Source organism: Dendroctonus ponderosae, unplaced genomic scaffold, assembly GCF_020466585.1.
Source record: "Dendroctonus ponderosae isolate FM_Combo_2020 unplaced genomic scaffold, Dpon_F_20191213v2 Dpon_F_20191213_5, whole genome shotgun sequence".
In the NCBI taxonomy this organism is placed as follows: Eukaryota; Metazoa; Arthropoda; class Insecta; order Coleoptera; family Curculionidae; genus Dendroctonus; species Dendroctonus ponderosae.
Genome location: NW_026018715.1, coordinates 4943794 through 4961325, shown reverse-complemented (window position 1 = coordinate 4961325; position 17532 = coordinate 4943794). Strand labels below are relative to the sequence as shown.

General features: G+C 30.2%; 2 protein-coding genes across 3 annotated transcripts in view; both read left to right on the top strand.

Moving 5' to 3' along the window:
* The window catches only part of LOC109541313 (formin-like protein), a 33850-nt gene extending 23182 nt beyond the window's left edge, over positions 1-10668 (top strand). Inside the window, exons 16-18 of the mRNA XM_019910140.2 lie at positions 1373-1471; positions 1528-1644; positions 9794-10668. Of these exons, the coding sequence (XP_019765699.2) occupies positions 1373-1471; positions 1528-1644; positions 9794-10006 (429 nt within the window). The 3' untranslated portion in view covers positions 10007-10668. The remainder of the gene's footprint in view (positions 1-1372; positions 1472-1527; positions 1645-9793) is intronic.
* A 2099-nt stretch (positions 10669-12767) lies between these two features.
* On the top strand, positions 12768-16093 carry LOC109541318. 2 transcript variants are annotated; one of them, XM_048666439.1, is made up of 4 exons: positions 12768-12856; positions 12919-13064; positions 15447-15611; positions 15959-16093. In XM_048666439.1, exons 1-3 carry the CDS (start codon positions 12809-12811, stop codon positions 15604-15606), a joined length of 354 nt encoding a protein of 117 aa, XP_048522396.1. In that variant the 5' UTR covers positions 12768-12808; the 3' UTR covers positions 15607-15611; positions 15959-16093. The 2 variants fall into 2 exon arrangements, with proteins under 2 accessions (XP_048522396.1, XP_019765705.2); XM_019910146.2 differs by lacking the exon at positions 15959-16093 and having other exon boundaries at positions 15447-15684.
* The last annotated feature ends 1439 nt before the right edge of the window (positions 16094-17532 follow it).

The window sequence follows — 17532 nt, the reverse complement described above, 5'->3', positions numbered from 1 at the left end:
AAACCCTAAATTCTAACATTACTTAAAGAAATATAATTTTTAAAACGCTTAATTTGAATTTTTTATACCTGAAAATAAATTCACCCTTTTCATTTTGAACACATCTTGGTGTGTTTTTATAAAAGAATTACACGCATGTGTAGTTCTTCTATAGGAATATATTTATAGGAAGAAAAGAAAGAAAGGTAGAACAAATTCAACAAAAACTTATTTGTAAAATATTCAGACACTGGAAATCACCATAAAAAAGCTGAATGTTTCTAACAAGTTAGGGCTAAATTAATATAAATGTAAATTTTCCGGGCACTAAATAGATGAAGGTAAAAGATTATTGGTTGGTTATTAAAGTTGCTTGGAAGGATGTCAGAACATTGGGGCAATAGTTTGAGCGTGATTTCCGAGTGTGTAACATTGCATAAATAATTAAATAAAGTGCGAAAAACCGTTTTATGCGCATAATTTTAGAACCGTTGATGCTTTTTAAAAAGTTTAATAGTTTTTTCTAAGTAAGTATTAGAAATACCTACAATATGAGATAAACTAAATTAAAATTCCTTCATTTGTACTCAAAAACGGGTCTTTAATTTTTCATCATTAATTTAGTATTCCTTCAAAAAAATCTGACTAGAACTTTTTGAAGGTCTTTGGATAGGTACATTATAAGGTATAAATTTAAGCTTAAAATATTCATAACTTTTTGATCATTTCTATTTGTTATGTAAAAAGGACTCTTGCCAGATTCCAAATAAGCATAATAAGTGCCTTTTTTTAATAACAAAGAGGAATGAACTCTATACCACTTATAAAGCAAAAAATAATACCTATTATAAGTCAGTTTTGCCTGACTTATACCTATTGTAGGTAGTTTTAATACTTGATCAAAAAGCGTATTTTCTATAGCATCAACGGTTCAAAAGTTATGTGCAAAAAACTGTTTTTGACACTTTCTTTGATTATTTAAGCAAAGTTCCACAGCCGTAAATCGCGCTCAAAATATTGTTCCAATATTCTGACATCTTTCCAACTTCCAATAATTTTTTACTTTCATCTATTTAGTGGCCGAAACAGGGCTTTTAAAGTCTAATTCGACTATTATGAGCATTTTTAAAAACCATTTTTTTTCTTTTCGATCAGTTTTCTATTATTAATACAGTTTTCTATTATTATGTATCGTTTTAGGTGAAAAGATACAATTTTTTATTTGAGAATCGCAGTGGTTTGGCATTATTGATATTAAGTTAACCTATCCCAACACCTTGAAAATTTATATTAAAAGTAATGTATACGTCAGAGAAATCTTTTCATCTTGGCATTGTGTCAATCTGTTTTATCGTCTATAATATAATATTTCCTAATTTTTTGTTTGTTTCAGGCTTTCCGAGAATGTGTTGAATATTTTGCAGAATCGTCGCGAACAACAGACGCAAACACTTTCTTCTCTTTGCTAGTCCGATTTGTAAAATCCTTCAAGGTAAGTGAAACGATTTTTATCATATGTTAATATTAAAAGAAACATTTGATTTGTAGAGTGCAGATCAAGAAAACGAGCAGAGGAGAAGACTGGAGTTGGCGGCCCAAAACGCCAACAATGCATCAAATGAGGACGTTTATAAGAAACCCAAATTTAATCCGAAAAAGCAGCAGGTATGTTTTACTAATGCTATAGCACAAAAACTAGTGTTTGGCGAACTGTCTTGCACGCTTGAAGATCGCAAAAATGGTCCCTGTTAAAGCCAAGCACTAAGACTAAAACGACATTTTCATTAATCTGCAACTCACAACGGCTTCCTAATATAAAATTTTGTACATACGCTTTTTCATAAAGTATGTTATAACTTGAACTGCAATAGTAGCCTTAAGATAATGAACATAAGAGATTTCGATAGGGTAGTTTTGAACATTCATGTATTGTTTCTACAATTACTCGCTCTGAATGATTAGCTTCTTGTTTCTTTCATTCTACAAATTTTGTTTGTATATTGTCATGTTCGTTGTAAGCGTCAGCATACTTCCTGTTGCATTTAAGATTGTTTCCGAGTTTCTATTGTTTATCCTGCTTAGTGTGTTGTTTATATTTTTATATATTATATGTTTTTTGCTTTACATTACGCATTTTCCTTTCAGTATTCATCCTTCCTATTGCTCGTTATTAGATTGTTTAGCCAAAGCAAAGCATGAGCTTTCTTTACTATTTTAGTTATTGGCAATGGTCTTTGGAATAGCTTTAGTAAAACCGACTAGATATTTGTTATCTTGTCTATCGGGCCACAGTAATACTCAGTTGGTTTTCGGAAAACGGCTAGTTTTCTTGCATAAAGTTAATCAGATTAAATCAAGTAATTTTTTTTATTTAACACAATTAACAACGTCGTTTTACTTCGAATTCGCGCAGAGGATATCAATTCCCGATTTTTCGGTTATTTGGTTTTGTATAAAACAGGGAAACTTGTTAATATACTGTACGTTTTTTAATTATTTATTTTTTGCGAGATATAATAAACGGCATATAAGCAAACGTAAATTTTACGTTTTTGATACAAAAGAAACTGCGTGAATCCCGATTGTATTATGTCCTTTCTGTCTTAGTACATTTAACATTTACTTATTTATCCAATTGCCAATTCACGCAATAACAATTATTTTGTATAGTTTTTGATGGGTTGCAAACTTGTCTTATACCGGCTATATTGGGCTTTTATATATTATCTAATCTGTATGATCTGCTTTTTGCGGGAAAGAAAATATAATAGAGGCATTATTTACGGGTTCAAATATTCTATCAAGTCTTCGCTAAATAGCTCGGGTAGGGTCGCAGAGAGGTTAGTCAAAGGAGTTTAATCTAAACTAAACATCTTTAGTTGTTTATAGCTTGAATCTTGAAGTTACCAGTCTTGAATTTGAGCGGAAATATGTGTTTAATAGCCGCAATTAAATTACTTTTATATTAGTCTAGTCAGATTAGACTTTAAAAGGTCTGTTTCGGGCACTAAATAGATGAAGATAAAAGATTATCGGAATTAAATTAAAATCCGTTTATTTGTTTACTCAAAAAAACTAAAAAACCGCTGCGTTTTTTTAAATTTTCTATAACTAATTTAGCTGCCCTTCAACCCTTCATAATTGGTATAAATTTTATCTTAAATATAACTGGGTTCATTCCGATTTGTTATTAAAAAACAAGGATATTTGCACGTGCGACGGTGGCGGTGTCTTCATAAAGGTGGTTGATTCAATTTCAGCTGCGGGACCGTTGCAAGCGCGGCTCACACAAATCCTAATTTCAAAGAAGTCTCTCCGACGTCTCAGAAAACTTATTTAGAATCTCGCAGGAGCCCTTTTAACATAACAAATAGGAACGAACAAAAATTTATGAATATTCTAAGCTAAAATTTATACCACTTATAAAGTATACAAGGACCTTCAAAAAACATAGTGAGATTTTTTGAAGCAAAACTAAATGCATTATAGAAAGTTTAAAAACAAGTTAAAATCGGCAGTTTTTTCGTTTTGTGAGTAAACAAATGAACGGATTTTAATTTAGTTAATCTCATATTGTAGGTATTTTTAATACTTGAAAAAAAGTATCAAACTTTTTAAAAAAGCATCAACGGTTCTAAAGTTATGAGCAAGAAACGCTTTTTCGCATTTTCTTTAATTATTTAAACAATGTTCCACAGCTGGAAATCGCGTTCAAACTATTGTCCCAATATTCTGACATCCTTCCAAACAAGTTCCAATAATCTCTTACCTTCATTATTTATTTACTACAAGCTTAATTAATTTATCACGACCAAATAATGTCTGCTTATTCACTTGATGTCTGAAATTTGCAAAGTTTCGGGGTATGTTTACAATACATAGAGTTTCGGTGCATGTTCTTAGGTCAATTATAATAATTTGAATATATCTACTATTATAATTTACTTTAAATATTCCAATCAAGTTCTACAGAACATATATCGAAATTGAGAGGTTAAACTTGCGCTGCCAGTGTTCCGATAAATGTTTTTAGTTTTTCGAAACAAATACGGTTTTTATTAGATTCCAATTATGAATTTAATTTTTGCTCGAGAATAAGTGTGGCACTTTTTTTCTGCAAATTTGAGTGACAAATTGAAAATTATTTTTGATTTTTCAAAAATCTGTGGAGTTAGTTTACAAAACCGTGCTTTATTGACGAAGCATTTTGTTACATATAGCAACATTTTGCCAACGAGCATTCTTTTTTGCTGAAAAATCAGGGGTTGAAGTTTGTCGTTATTAATAGAAAATTAGGAACAAACTGTTGCAACAAAAAAATTTTTCAATTCAACATATTATTTAATGCAATTAATTAATGATCAATACATTTGTCCACAAATAAATTAGGTAATCATTAGAATTGATAGAAAGTCCAGTCCATTCCTTCCTGCTGTTGCTGTGCTTTTATTGCAACCACCACTATAACAGTTTGGTGGCAGTTTGTTTCCGAAATGGCGTTTATTAGAGCAGCGTGATATTTAAGGATGTGATATATTGAGATCTTTATTCCTATTTTGGGATTCATTAAAATGTAAAGGATCCTACTCTTAAACATTAAGAAATTGAGTTTTTTTTCATCCTACTAGCGATTTGATGCTTTTTTTAAAACGTCTAAACGTACGAATATATTACTATCTGGCCACCTCGTACAATTGGTTGCACGTAAGTATATGGACCCGCAAACTCAAAAGTATTGTAAACATTTATTTACACATAAAATATTGCCAAAATAATTGACATTTATTATTGAAAATTATACTGAAATTTGACATAMAGGGTGTCCTGTAAATGGACAGGCAGTTGGGTGCATTAACAGGGTGTCAAAATACATACGACCCTCCAAAGATATGTAATATGATSCGATAAGTCCTTAACGTGTGTGGTATAATTTTTTAAAATGATAATTACTAGTTAGAGCTTTTGAAAATGATGCCTGAAACTTTTTTCTGTATAAGSTCCATCCAAATTGGACACATTAATATTAATTTTTTTCAAAACCATTTGTGATACAATAATACAATCGTAAGAAAACTCCTTCTAGATGCTTTGAAAGTTGWATGAAAAAAAGATCTGTCGTTTAATATCGATAAATGAACCATTTTTCAAAAAACATAATTTTCATCAGTTATCTAGTTCATCAATAATACACTTTATGATTGTCAAGTAATTTTTTTTAGGTTGAATGATAATATTGTCAATTTGTACCAGAAAATACTTTATATGAAATACCACTTAATTAAAAAAAATGTTTAATGTAAATTTTCAAATATTCCTGGTTTTGGAATATTCCTGGTTTTCAAATATTCATGCTCACTTTGCATCTCACACCTTTTATTTTGCAAGTCGGTATCTGTTCAGATTCATTAGTTCAAATGACAAGAGCATCTAAACAATGTTTTCTTGGACTGTGATTGCGACTATCGTTCTCACAAATTAAATCGGTTTTTTTTTCTACTGTTGTTGAACATTTAATTCTTTCTGATCACATAAGAAATATTGCTCTGAGATTTGGAGGCGTGGGGTGTAATAATCCGCAATTCTGCGTGCGCGAGAATGTATCAAATTACAGGAAGTCCATGTTGGAATTATTTGGTCTTAAACGGCAAATTCATCATTTCGATTAAGGTTACAGATTAGCATGGCTCTAACATGACAAGTCACGTCATAACTATTGGAATCATTCGGGAATGGTAAAACGTATTGAAAATATCAAGGTGCACCTGCTTGAAAAGGTGTGCTATTTGCAAAAACAACGAAAAAGTGAAAAAATTGCGAAAATCGCGTGTTTTCCCGGAAACAATCGCATATAACTTGGCAAGGATGCATTTTGGAGAAAAAATGTATACTTATAACTTTGTACATTATAAATTTTCTTTAAGATAGACGTTGTCCGATATTTGTTTGTACTAAAAAAGTAGGTAAAAATCAAGGTAATCACGCCATACATTTAGAGAAAAATACTTGACTCCAATCCAAAACGAGAGCCGAGACAGTTTTTGCATACTGGAATTGTTAAATAACCTATCTGGAAAAAAGCCCCTTTTTTAATTTTCTGCCAGGCTCAAAGTTATATATATTTTTTTGGGCTCGCACTTTTTCGCCATCATATGCAATTGCTATATTAACCATGTTTCAATTTTTAATAACTTTTTAAGCGGTTTTAAAAATTTTAAATAAATAAATAAATTTAGATGAATTTGTATTACAAATACATTTTGTAAATTATGTAAATCTAATTATATTGTCAATATTTTACTATTATTTATACCTTATCTTCTGTTATTCAATGTATTTTATGCATTAAATAAAAATTCAAGGGCAGAACGACCGATTGGGTCGATAGCCTTTTTCTGTAGAAAATAAAAATTATTTATATTATGTATATAAAAATTCAATTTATTTATAACATTATTACGCATTAATTCTTCAATTTTATACTAATTTACGGATATTATGACTTTTAGCAACATTTAAAAATACTTCATTATGAAAATCGACCACAAATTGTTTATTTTTTAAAATTGATTAATGTAATTATGCAAATTGAAATCTACTCGTTTTTCTACATCGTCAAAATCTGTGCAGTAGAAGCCGAAATATAAATAAATAAATATGAAAAGCTCAAATTTCCAAACTTTTTAAAACCGCTCAAAAAGTTCTTAAAAATGGTCAAAATAACAATTGTATATGGTAGTTTAAGGGTCTAAGAAGGCGTAAAAGCGCCAAAAAATTGTTCATAAATTTGAGCCTGGCACAAAATAAAAAAAAGTATTTTTTCAGGTAGGTTATTTAACAATTGCATTATGCAAAAACTGTTTATCCGTTCTTAATCGGCCTTGCCGCCCTCGTTTTCTATTGCAGTCAAGTATTTTTCTCTAAATGTATGCATAATTGGCTTCTTTTTTCGTTGTTAAATAAATAATTTAAAATTATCTTGTTTTCTGCCTACTTTTTTGTAGTTTCGAACATTTTAAAGCGACATATTTCAAATCTACGGATATTGGACCACCTCTACCTTACAGAAAATTTCATAGCAAACAAATTTACTGTTTTCTAAGTAAAATGTTGTCTCCAAAATTCATACTTAACTAGTTATATTCGATTGTTTCCGGGGAAAAACGCCATTTGCGCATTTTTTTCACTTTTTTGTTGTTTATGCAAATAGCACACATTTTCAAGTAGGCACACCTCGATATCTTCAATAGGCATACCATTCCCGAGCGATTTCAATTGTTATCTAAGTCACGTCACGTTAGAGCTATATTGAAAAATGTCGTAATTCTCGTGGCCTATTATTTTATCGATATAAAAGAAGAGTACATTTTTTAAGTTTAAACTTAAAGACTGTCTATCCTAATAAAAATTTATTAATTAAAATATTTGGTATGGAGGGTCTGTATTTTTTTTTAATAGAAACTTGTCATCTTTAAATACACCTTTTATATGTTGCCGAAAGCATGCCCACATTTTTCTGGACGCCCCATATTGTAAGTTACGCCTTACATTATCAACTACACGATGTCTCATCTAAAACAGCTTAATCAGTGTCTTAAATCAGCCTTTTTAAACACTCCATTAAGTAGTTAACAATAATTACCACTACTAACACGCTGCTGCACCTTCTGAACTTATTTACATTTACATTTGTTTCGTTCGAATTTGTCATCACCGAACTACAAACAAAATGTGATTCACATGCGATTCACCAGGTGTTTCCATGTTACATACAAGTGTATGTGTGTTACACTACTAGTTTGTGTCCACAAAGTTAAAGGCTTAAGAAGAATTAGATTTTTGACTTTATTAATGCTGTCCATTTTCGAAATTGCATAATATTAAAGTAGGTTGAAATTAAATAAAGTTGGTTTAATTTTTTCATTTCAAGAGCCATATTTAATTCAAATTTATAAATGTGTTTGTGAACAAATAGAAGCTTGTAAACTACATTTGTTATTATAATGTGTTGTTGTTCATCGATGTTTTCTTGTGCAAAAAACAACCCTTTTTTTAATCAATGGGCTCGTTTTGCTCAGTTTATATAAACGATTTGCTTCTTTCATTTCCATTGTGTCTCAACGTTCTTCTCATGATGAACTTGAAACGAATATTTTTAAGTTTTCCCTTGTATTGAAATTTGAACTACAGGTCGTTACTATTTATTAGACATGACGCATTTATTTGCATCACATAATTTTGTATTTTGTATGTGAGTTAATTGGTTTAACAAACTCAGCAATTAACGCGTCAAGTTTACATCTCAGCTAAATGGACAACAAATGCACATAATAATATTTTTAGCCTCCTTGTTTCAACACCCTAGAACGGGTAGATGTTACCCTTAGAATCTTAAATGGGAAGGGGGGTCAAACGGCACATTGTTTTAAAGCGCATTCAATTCTACTAACATTAGTTACTACTTTGTGGCTTTTTGTCCAGAGGTTTTCGAATAATGGCGTTTCAAAGTTGTAGAAACAATTAAACTTGCGTGCATTCCGATATTGGTTTTCAGATTTGTGTTTAAACAAAAATTATGTCATTAGGCCTGCTTATAGTACAAATTATTAGAAGATTCGGTTTCAAACTTAAAATCGTTTACTTGACCGACACTTGACCCCCCTTCATATTTAATATTCTAAGGGTGACATCTACCCGTCCTAGGGGGTGGAAACAGGGAGACTAAAAATATCAATTGAAAGTGTCCCCCTTACAAATAAAATTGACGCGTCTTTCCGATTTTTCATATTTTCAACCGCAAGAAAGATATTAAAGGTGAGAAGTTTTCAAATCGTCACCCGGTTCGCAATATTAGTACTTCCGCTAGCGAGCCTTTGTAAAAAGAATTTATAATTAATTCAAAAAATAAATTCCTTGCTTTTGGACGATGTACCCGTCAATGTAAAACCAACATAATCAAAAATAAATTACAAAGCTCAAAAGATTCACTTTTGACTTTGTTGGGGCTTTTAGACCGTCGTGGAAAATAATTTCTGACCAACGTTTCGCAAGCGCTAGTGGGGGGCATTCTCAGAGGTGTTTCGCTCGAAAGCTCACACTGGACTGATGGTCGTAAGCTTTCGACCGAAACTCCTCTGAGGTTGCAAACGATTCGTACTTCCGAGACGTCAGGAAGTTGTTATTTTCCACAACGGCCTAAAAGCTCGAAAAGGTGATCAGTTTAAATTACAAGGCCATTTAAAATATTTTTATTACTTAATGCACGACAATTAGGCCTTAGACTTATACATTTATAGTAACTTCCTTGCGCTTTCTAATTGCATAAATGCGAGCTGCTGTTTAGAGCTGTAGTATACCATAAACGAGGATCAAGTGATTATTAAATGCGCGATTAATATCAGGAGATTTTCAATTGTATAGTACAAACAGCATGGAATTCTATACTTTTAGAGAAATAGGTAAAAAAATTATCTGAATAATTATTTTAGCAACAGAAACACTTAAAACGCGCTTTGCTATGACAGTTCTTATTTATAAAGTAGATGCATTTTTTGATTTTCAATGCACATTTTATTTGCTGATTCTGAAAATGCATGTATAAATTAATAATTTTCAGGTCCCCAACAAAACAAAATATTTACATTTTTAAATATCCAGTAATAAATCTATTACGGTTGTTATGTTATGTATGCCCTTAAAATCACACTTGCAATTTAACTGGGGTTTACAAATTACTTTCAATTTATTTTTTATTTGTTATGTAATATTGTAACTGATAATTTAAACATTCTATGCTGGTTTTTATATTTCTTGACAGGACGCTGTGATAAACGAACTTAAAACAAAAAATCGAATGGTTCATGAGAAGAAAATCCTACAGCAGGATGAAGTCTATAACGGAGCACTTGAGGACATTTTGCTGGGCTTGAAAAGTGAACCATATAGAAGAGCGGACGCAGTCAGGAGAAGTCAACGAAGAAAGATTGATAACAATAGACTGTCCAAAACCATGGATGAAATAGAGATTTAATATTGTATTCGAATTATTAACTATTAACCAACATGTACAGTTTTATACGGACAATTTACTGATGTTAAGTTATGTTTCAATGTGGTAGTAGTTTTGCCTTGTGCTTACCAGGACTGTTTACATATTTCATATTATGTTGATGCCGATTTTTTTCTGTGCTTTGATAATTAGTTATAGACATACTCGAATTCCAATTTCTTTTGCTGTCTTAGGATAATTCAAAACAGATGTTCGGAAAGAAACATGGTTTTAGTTCGTTTTCTAGCTGCCCAACTTTAGCAAACGATAGATAAAAAGTTGAACATGAATGTGAGTTTGCTATTTAAACAAACCATTTTTGTCACTTTTTATATGTTAGTAAAGTTGTTGCAGTAAACTTAAATTGCAAGTTATTTTTCAGCTTGTTTTACTATTTTGGATATTTCAGGACAGTAACATATTTTGTAAGCATTTCTATATTTTTATGTAAGTTTAAAGGACAAATAACACTTGGACATTCCTTTTACTAGCCGTAACAAGATGAGTATCAACATAATATGTAAATACTTTGTCTGAAAATGTGAGACTAGGTTTAAATTTAAGACTTTCCGTGCCTTTTTAGATACTAATTATTTTTATAACTGTTCCAAATTTTATGCGAATAAATTAATATATTGTGATAATAATCGGTCTTATTTGTTTAGGCTGATATATTTACAAATTGGATAACTACCTCTTTCCTTTTGATGGGTTTTAATACTAGTGAATAAACAGAAGGAACGAAATATGTTCCACCAGTCAATAAAAGTACTACATTCTACATTGAAATATTAAAAATTAATTGATCTGATATACACATGTTTTTCTCATTGTTTCCTATGCTTTCTGCGTTGTATTGACCTCTCATGTTATTTTTATAATCACTTTAATGCGCAAGGCTTTCGATAGAAAAATAATTATCTATTTTTTTATTATAAAAATAGCTATAGTGCAAACCTAGTCGATAACGTCGTTCTTCTGTAAGTACACAAATTGGCTGCAAAGTGCTTTTAATTTGTTATAGAGAGAATGTATAGTCTTTTTTCAGCCAGTGAAGTTAATTTTTCCTTAATATTTACATACTTTCACGGTAAATGACACGAATGGTATATACAATGAAAGTCTGAGTCGACTATATTTTCCTTTGAATTTATTCTAATATAAGTAGTACATATTTTTATACATCTTTTTCGATTTTGCAAAACTGTTTACGCCACGCACAAAAAGCATGCAATAATGAAATTTACTCTTATTGTAAATATAATATATTTATATTTCAATATTCACATTTCTAAGACTTTTATAAAACTTTTATATGTCATTTTTAGGGTAAAATTATGCACGTTTAGAGAAAAATAGTTGTTATCGCATATTAAAATTCAAAACATTATTCTTTATTTTCCTGTTTTATTTTGAGAGTTCTCTAAAAATAATTTGTTAGCCCCCTTTTCCTCAATGAGGAAAGGAACTGCATGTACAGCTCAGGAAGAATTCATGTAATATACACAATGTGTTTCCGGATTGAGTTAGTCATATGATGTTTCTTCTCTTCCTTTAAAATTATATATCTATTTCATATATTTTTCAGAAATATAGACAAATCTTCCTAATATAAAACTGGAAAACATGTACAGAGATAAATTATAATATTTTTATTTGCATAAATAAAACTGATTAAATATTTTTATTTATAATCCGTTTTTTTATTGATGCAATCAATTCGGAAATGTAGAACGTTTTTTGCTTTCTAACTTCTCTGCTTAAATTTCGCAAGAGTTACTACTCTGTCATTTTCCTTTTACTGCCAACATGAATATATGCTGAAATAAAACACATTTTAACTCAATCACAATACATTTGATTTATTTTTAAATTGCTTTGCTATAAATGATATTTCTTATGTTACATATATTTACAATTATATACAAAGCTTTTCGAATCTTGTCAGGAAAAGCAAATTCTTTTTATAAGCAGAATTCATAGTTAATTTTTAAAAGCTTTCTGAGGAACATCAAAGTTTTGATCCAATAATTATCTTCCGTGGAGATTATACCGTAAAAATCTATTTTATATAAATTTGAAATATTAAGGACACAATTCACATTCAGAACATAATTATATATTACTATTAGCAGATTGCAGTGAATATTTAAGGTTTAAATTGAATCTATAATCACCATACATAAACCGTGTTTGTGAAAAATGATTATAAATAACTTTGTCTTATTTACACGAAATTAAACACAAAATTTACATATCTTCTTAATAATTACATTTTTATAATAGGGTTTTACATTCCTATGCTTTAAAATAATTAGAATAGAAAAATATTTAGTCCGACATTTTAATCCTCTGAAAGATAGTTTTTTTTATTGTAAAGTTTACTCATTTTGTTAATAAAATATAAAACACGATTCTGTTTTTATTTGTCCTGATATACTTCTAGTTCCTAGAAAGTTTAAAATGGATTTCACATGCTAAAAAACTTATGAAATATGCTATACTCTTGACTTTAAAATTGTGAACTGTATATTAATTTTGCAATATTTTGAGAAAAACGTGCTCCAAAAGCTAATTCTCTTATTATTGAAAGAAACGGTTTTATTGTGTTTCGAATAAAACTGTTATCTTATTGCATGCAATCCGAACAATTTCATTAAATATTTTAAATTGAACTGGAAATTGGAAGACTAATTTTTCCCTAATTATATAAATTGCCTACAATTTATGATAGCATGTGATATAAACCGCGTAGTGGTATTCAATTGTCAGTTGATTGTGAAAATGGGGCCTACAATATTACTGCTTGTTGGTTTGGTCATGATGACCAACGTAAGTAGAGCAAATTTTAAACAACTGGAAGATTTCTTTCTATTCTGTATTTTCAATTATAGGCGTATGTTCCAAACGTTAATAACAAAATACGGGATTTTTGTATCGACGACTCAGGAGTCTCAATAGAAATGGTCGAAAATTTGCTGGCAAACCCAGAAAAACAGTTAATAGACGTGGAAAGTTGTTATGTACATTGCATTTTTACGTAAGTATATAATTTAAGTAGTTCCCAGAATATGTTTTCAAATTCGTTTTTAATTGTCTTATAAGGTGGTAGTTTTAAGGTAACAAGGTTTTGTTTAGATTGAATGAAATCAAGATTTGAAAACCCACAATTCTAACTTTTTGTGAAACTTGCCTTTTTTATTACATAACTTTAAATTCATAAGAGTATTTAAAATAAACTTTTGCTTTTAAACGTTTTATCTGTGAAATTTGGCTGTTGAAGAAATTGCTTCCAAAGCGTCATAAGAGTATCAGAAAAACTCTGTACTCCTTTATTAAAACCTCGTTAAATGTTTCATTTTTACCCAAGAGGCGCTTTTTAGTCGTAATCAATGATGTTCTTACCCCTTATGTAAAACATACATTTTGCAAAAGAAAGTTATTTGCCTTTTCCTTTTCAAGATTTTTATTGCATTCTAAATCTTTCTTAGCCTTAAGCTTAGGGACGTCTTCCATTTTCCCTTTAAGATGTATCGCTTAAAAAAAATATTATATTAAACTGTCCTACGTTTTTTAGGCCTAACCTGAACTTGTTTTTTTCAGACAATGACTTATTTCCACTTTAATAATGTACAACGATATTGTTAATGGCGTTAAAAATGATTGGACATTTTCGGTTTTTTTCCGCTATGTTCTCTTTTATGTGATCATTGAGATACCGCGGATTAAACTAAAATTCAACAGTTTTTATGAACTAATAGCGATTATCGACCTTTTAATTTACAACAAAATTCTAGTCTATATCTGTATAATTTTCTGAAATATTTTTAAAAATAAAAACGGAAATTTTGTACTTCCGACGCAATGCTTCCAGACCGTTTCTGAGTTTCAGGGATATTTGAAAAATTCGGATGACTTCAGATGTACAGAGTGGTCCGCGTTGTTTGAAACTTAATTTCACAGAAAAATGATCAGTAATCCAATTTTTGGTAAAATTTTAAGCGATACACTTAAATCAGTTTCAAGTATACAGAGTGCCCTAAAAATATAAAACTTTTCATAATGGGGCAGCCTATATATGTTTACGGTATTGAATTCTACACAAAAAAATAAAGGTAAGTTTCAATAAGGTATAATATAGAAAATGTGGACCTTTTTTGATAAAATTTGAGAAAATGTAAAATTGCAGAGCAAAGTTCAAAAAATTATAGGCCCGCTTCAGTGGTTTATCGCGCTGCCTACTTAATTTAAAAGATTACTAAAAGTGTCGTTCTGCTACTTAATCCGAAATATTTTTTTATGGAGACTTATACAGGCAATCCGAATACTTAAGTTTTATTAAATTTTGAACGTACATTTGCGAAATATTTAAAGATTTCGCATTCACTGTTTGATAAAATAACTGAACTTTTAAATTACTTGCAATTTTCTTTTCTGTGACTCACGACCATAATGTTCGTACAGTGTAATTCTTCAGTTCACAATTAAAACTGGACTTTTCTGTATTTTGGTAATGGAACAAGTGTGAATTAATCATCGTCAATAATAAAAAATCATCCAAATGGTTCATTCTGAACAAGGTGTACGACTAATTGGAAGATTTTTTTTTTATATCAAATGATCGTTCGCATACATATAATCTCACATGTATGATACACGATGGCCTAAATGAAACATTTTTGTTAGGATTATTATGTAATCACCCAGATAAAACATGTATTTCTAGAAAGAAAGTAGTAGCGGAAAGAAACTAGCGGAAATAAAATTTCTCATAAACAGAGGCGCGTGAACGCCTTGTTTTGCCGGGGGTTAAACTGTAATATAAAAAAAACAGGATGTTTGATACAATACTTGAAATTCGACAGATATTTGAAGCCGATTATATTTATTGATTATATCACTTTCCACCATCAAACAGTAAAGAATGAAAAAAAACTAATACGGTCCTGTTTTAATACTCAACAAAACATGGGAAATTATATGGTAACTAGTCTATTGCACAACAAAGATGTGTTTTTTGGACAGTCGATTTTATAATAAAGTGATTACGAGAGTCGAAAATCGCGAACTAATTAAAATCCCCTATCTAATAGAAAATCGAAAGAATATACTGTCAAGGTACCTTCCAACTTCGACACCGAATGCTCTTAAGCCATAAATCGAAATATAACTCCTAAAATGACTGTGTGATAAATGCTAAGCTGCGTATTGTAAGTAAAGAAAACCTTTTTGATTAAAATGAACGACAATTAATAATACACCAAGTAAAATATCAATCTGAATTTTCCAAAACAATATAAATCAAACAAACTACGAAAACGTTAAACCGTCCAACAGTCTAAAAATGTAGGTTTATGTGTCCAAATTTGTACAGATGTATCAGCATGTACGATATTAAATAATGTAAAGCAATGTTATTTAGTGAGATGGGACTCTTATCGGAAAATGGCAATGTAGAAGTAGAAAAGTTCAAATCACTGAAGGCATCAGAAGCTCCATATATTGATCTGACTTGCCTGGAGGAAATTAAATCAATTGATCATTGCAACGAAATGATGATATTAAGAGCATGCCACGTATAACTAATGTATGTAGTAATGTATTAGATATTATTCTAGTGTAGTTTATCGAAACGTTTAAATACAAATTGCTTAATATTTCGTTTTTTTTTTATTTAGGCGGTATAAATGAAGGTGCAAAATCAATCATAAAATGTAAATAAAAAGAAATTGAAAGCCAAATAACGCAAGAATAACATTTACTTCAATCTGTATGATAGTTTATCAAACACGTTTTATTTCAAATCGTTTAATGGTTTTTAATAATTGTGTTACAATAAAATATTTAGAGAAAACATTAATAGAAGCTCAAATTACCTTATTTTTTAGTAAGTTGTAAAAGTATATTTAACTTTTTTCTATTAATCTGCTATAGGAAACCTATGGTGAAGATAATGCTGAAGAACTGAGTGAAAAATGAGAGAGACATAGAACAAGAACACTGTGTTAATTTACTGTGTAATTTGCACACGAAAATGACCAATACAATAATACAAAGACGTGTAATTTACGACGGATATTTTTATTTCAATTGTAAATGCTCGTATAAGAATCGCCCACTATAGAATCAGAAAACCAATGCTGAAGATTACATTTCAAGACATTATTGGAAAAACTGAGTAATAGAAATTGAAATTTGAACAGCTAGACAATCCCAACTGATAAAATACTAATAAATGAAACAAATATACTTTGAAGATAATAAATCCTGCAGTTGTCAAAAGCTACGCTCACGTATAAGAACAGTCTACTATAAAAATGTGACTAGTTAATGCGCCATAAAATCGACACAAACCGCAATAAGAATTTGGTGAAAACCACAATAGAAACTCCAAAAACGCCCTCACATAAAATTCCGAAAGCTGCAAATGCGAGCGGTATAAATATTGCAAAATAGAAACTACAACCCTGGTTGCCATCTACTACTATCAAATAAATAGTCGTCCGGATCCATACCGATGAGCTTCCCGGAAAGTTAATTTTTTCTTCAAAAAACTCAACGCCATGATGGTCATGGTCCACAAGACCATCACAAAAGATCAAAAAAGTTCCACGTACCTTTAGGTTATTTGATCTGGATTCTGGGATTTTTTACATTTGAAGGCAACAAAATTTTTATTTACTGCAGAAAAACATCTATAGTTGATACATTTACTTGTTGATTATATATGTTATAGAAAAAACATTAATTTTTATATCTTGATGTAAAGAAAATTCAAGGAGTGAGGAGGCTCACAATAGAACACCCTTAGTTTACATAAAATGTGTAAAGGTTTAGTGAAAACAGTCTACTGCGGATAACCTGGCTATTTTATGTTGATAAACGGAGTTGAAAGCACTGAAAATTTGGAAAATATAACGCTCCCTATTAACAGGCAAATAATTGAATACAATTCAAAAAACACCAAATGTACAAAAGACGCGAATTATCTTGTGACACTCAAAAACGTAGTTCACAGCAGAACAACTCAAATTTTCAATTTAAATTGTAAGTTTTAGATTTCATACAAAAAGTATACGGTTGAAAAACTCATTATTTAACGTGCAATATCTGACTGTAAATGAATTTTAGACAACTGAAATTTTGAAAATTAAAGAACCAAATCCAGAACCCAGAAGCTCCCTCGTCCTTCTTCGTCGAAGAAATATTAAATGCAACAATGTAATAAAATACAGGTCAATAATATGGAACTAAAAAGTTCTACAGCTATATGGCAACCAGGGGCAAAGTAATGCCAAACTTACCAAAAGCTGCATCGTGACATCTGGAAATAAAAATGAAAATCTGTTTAGTATAGCAGAAAATCTGTCAAAAACGATGTTATTAGAAATCAGAAAAGCAAAAAATAAGAAATGTAAAGTCCATAAAACCACAGTTAGAACTGAAGGATTTGTAGATTAGAAATCATTCTTACCAGATTTATGCAAGCTGGGGCCCCATCCTCCATT

Coding starts and splice junctions, on each gene's coding strand:
- LOC109541318 (XM_048666439.1), top strand. CDS start 12,809: ATGGGGCCTACAATATTACTGCTTGTTGGTTTGGTCATGATGACCAAC. Junction 12,857..12,918: donor GTTTGGTCATGATGACCAAC/GTAAGTAGAGCA, acceptor TTTCAATTATAG/GCGTATGTTCCAAACGTTAA. Junction 13,065..15,446: donor TATGTACATTGCATTTTTAC/GTAAGTATATAA, acceptor AATGTTATTTAG/TGAGATGGGACTCTTATCGG.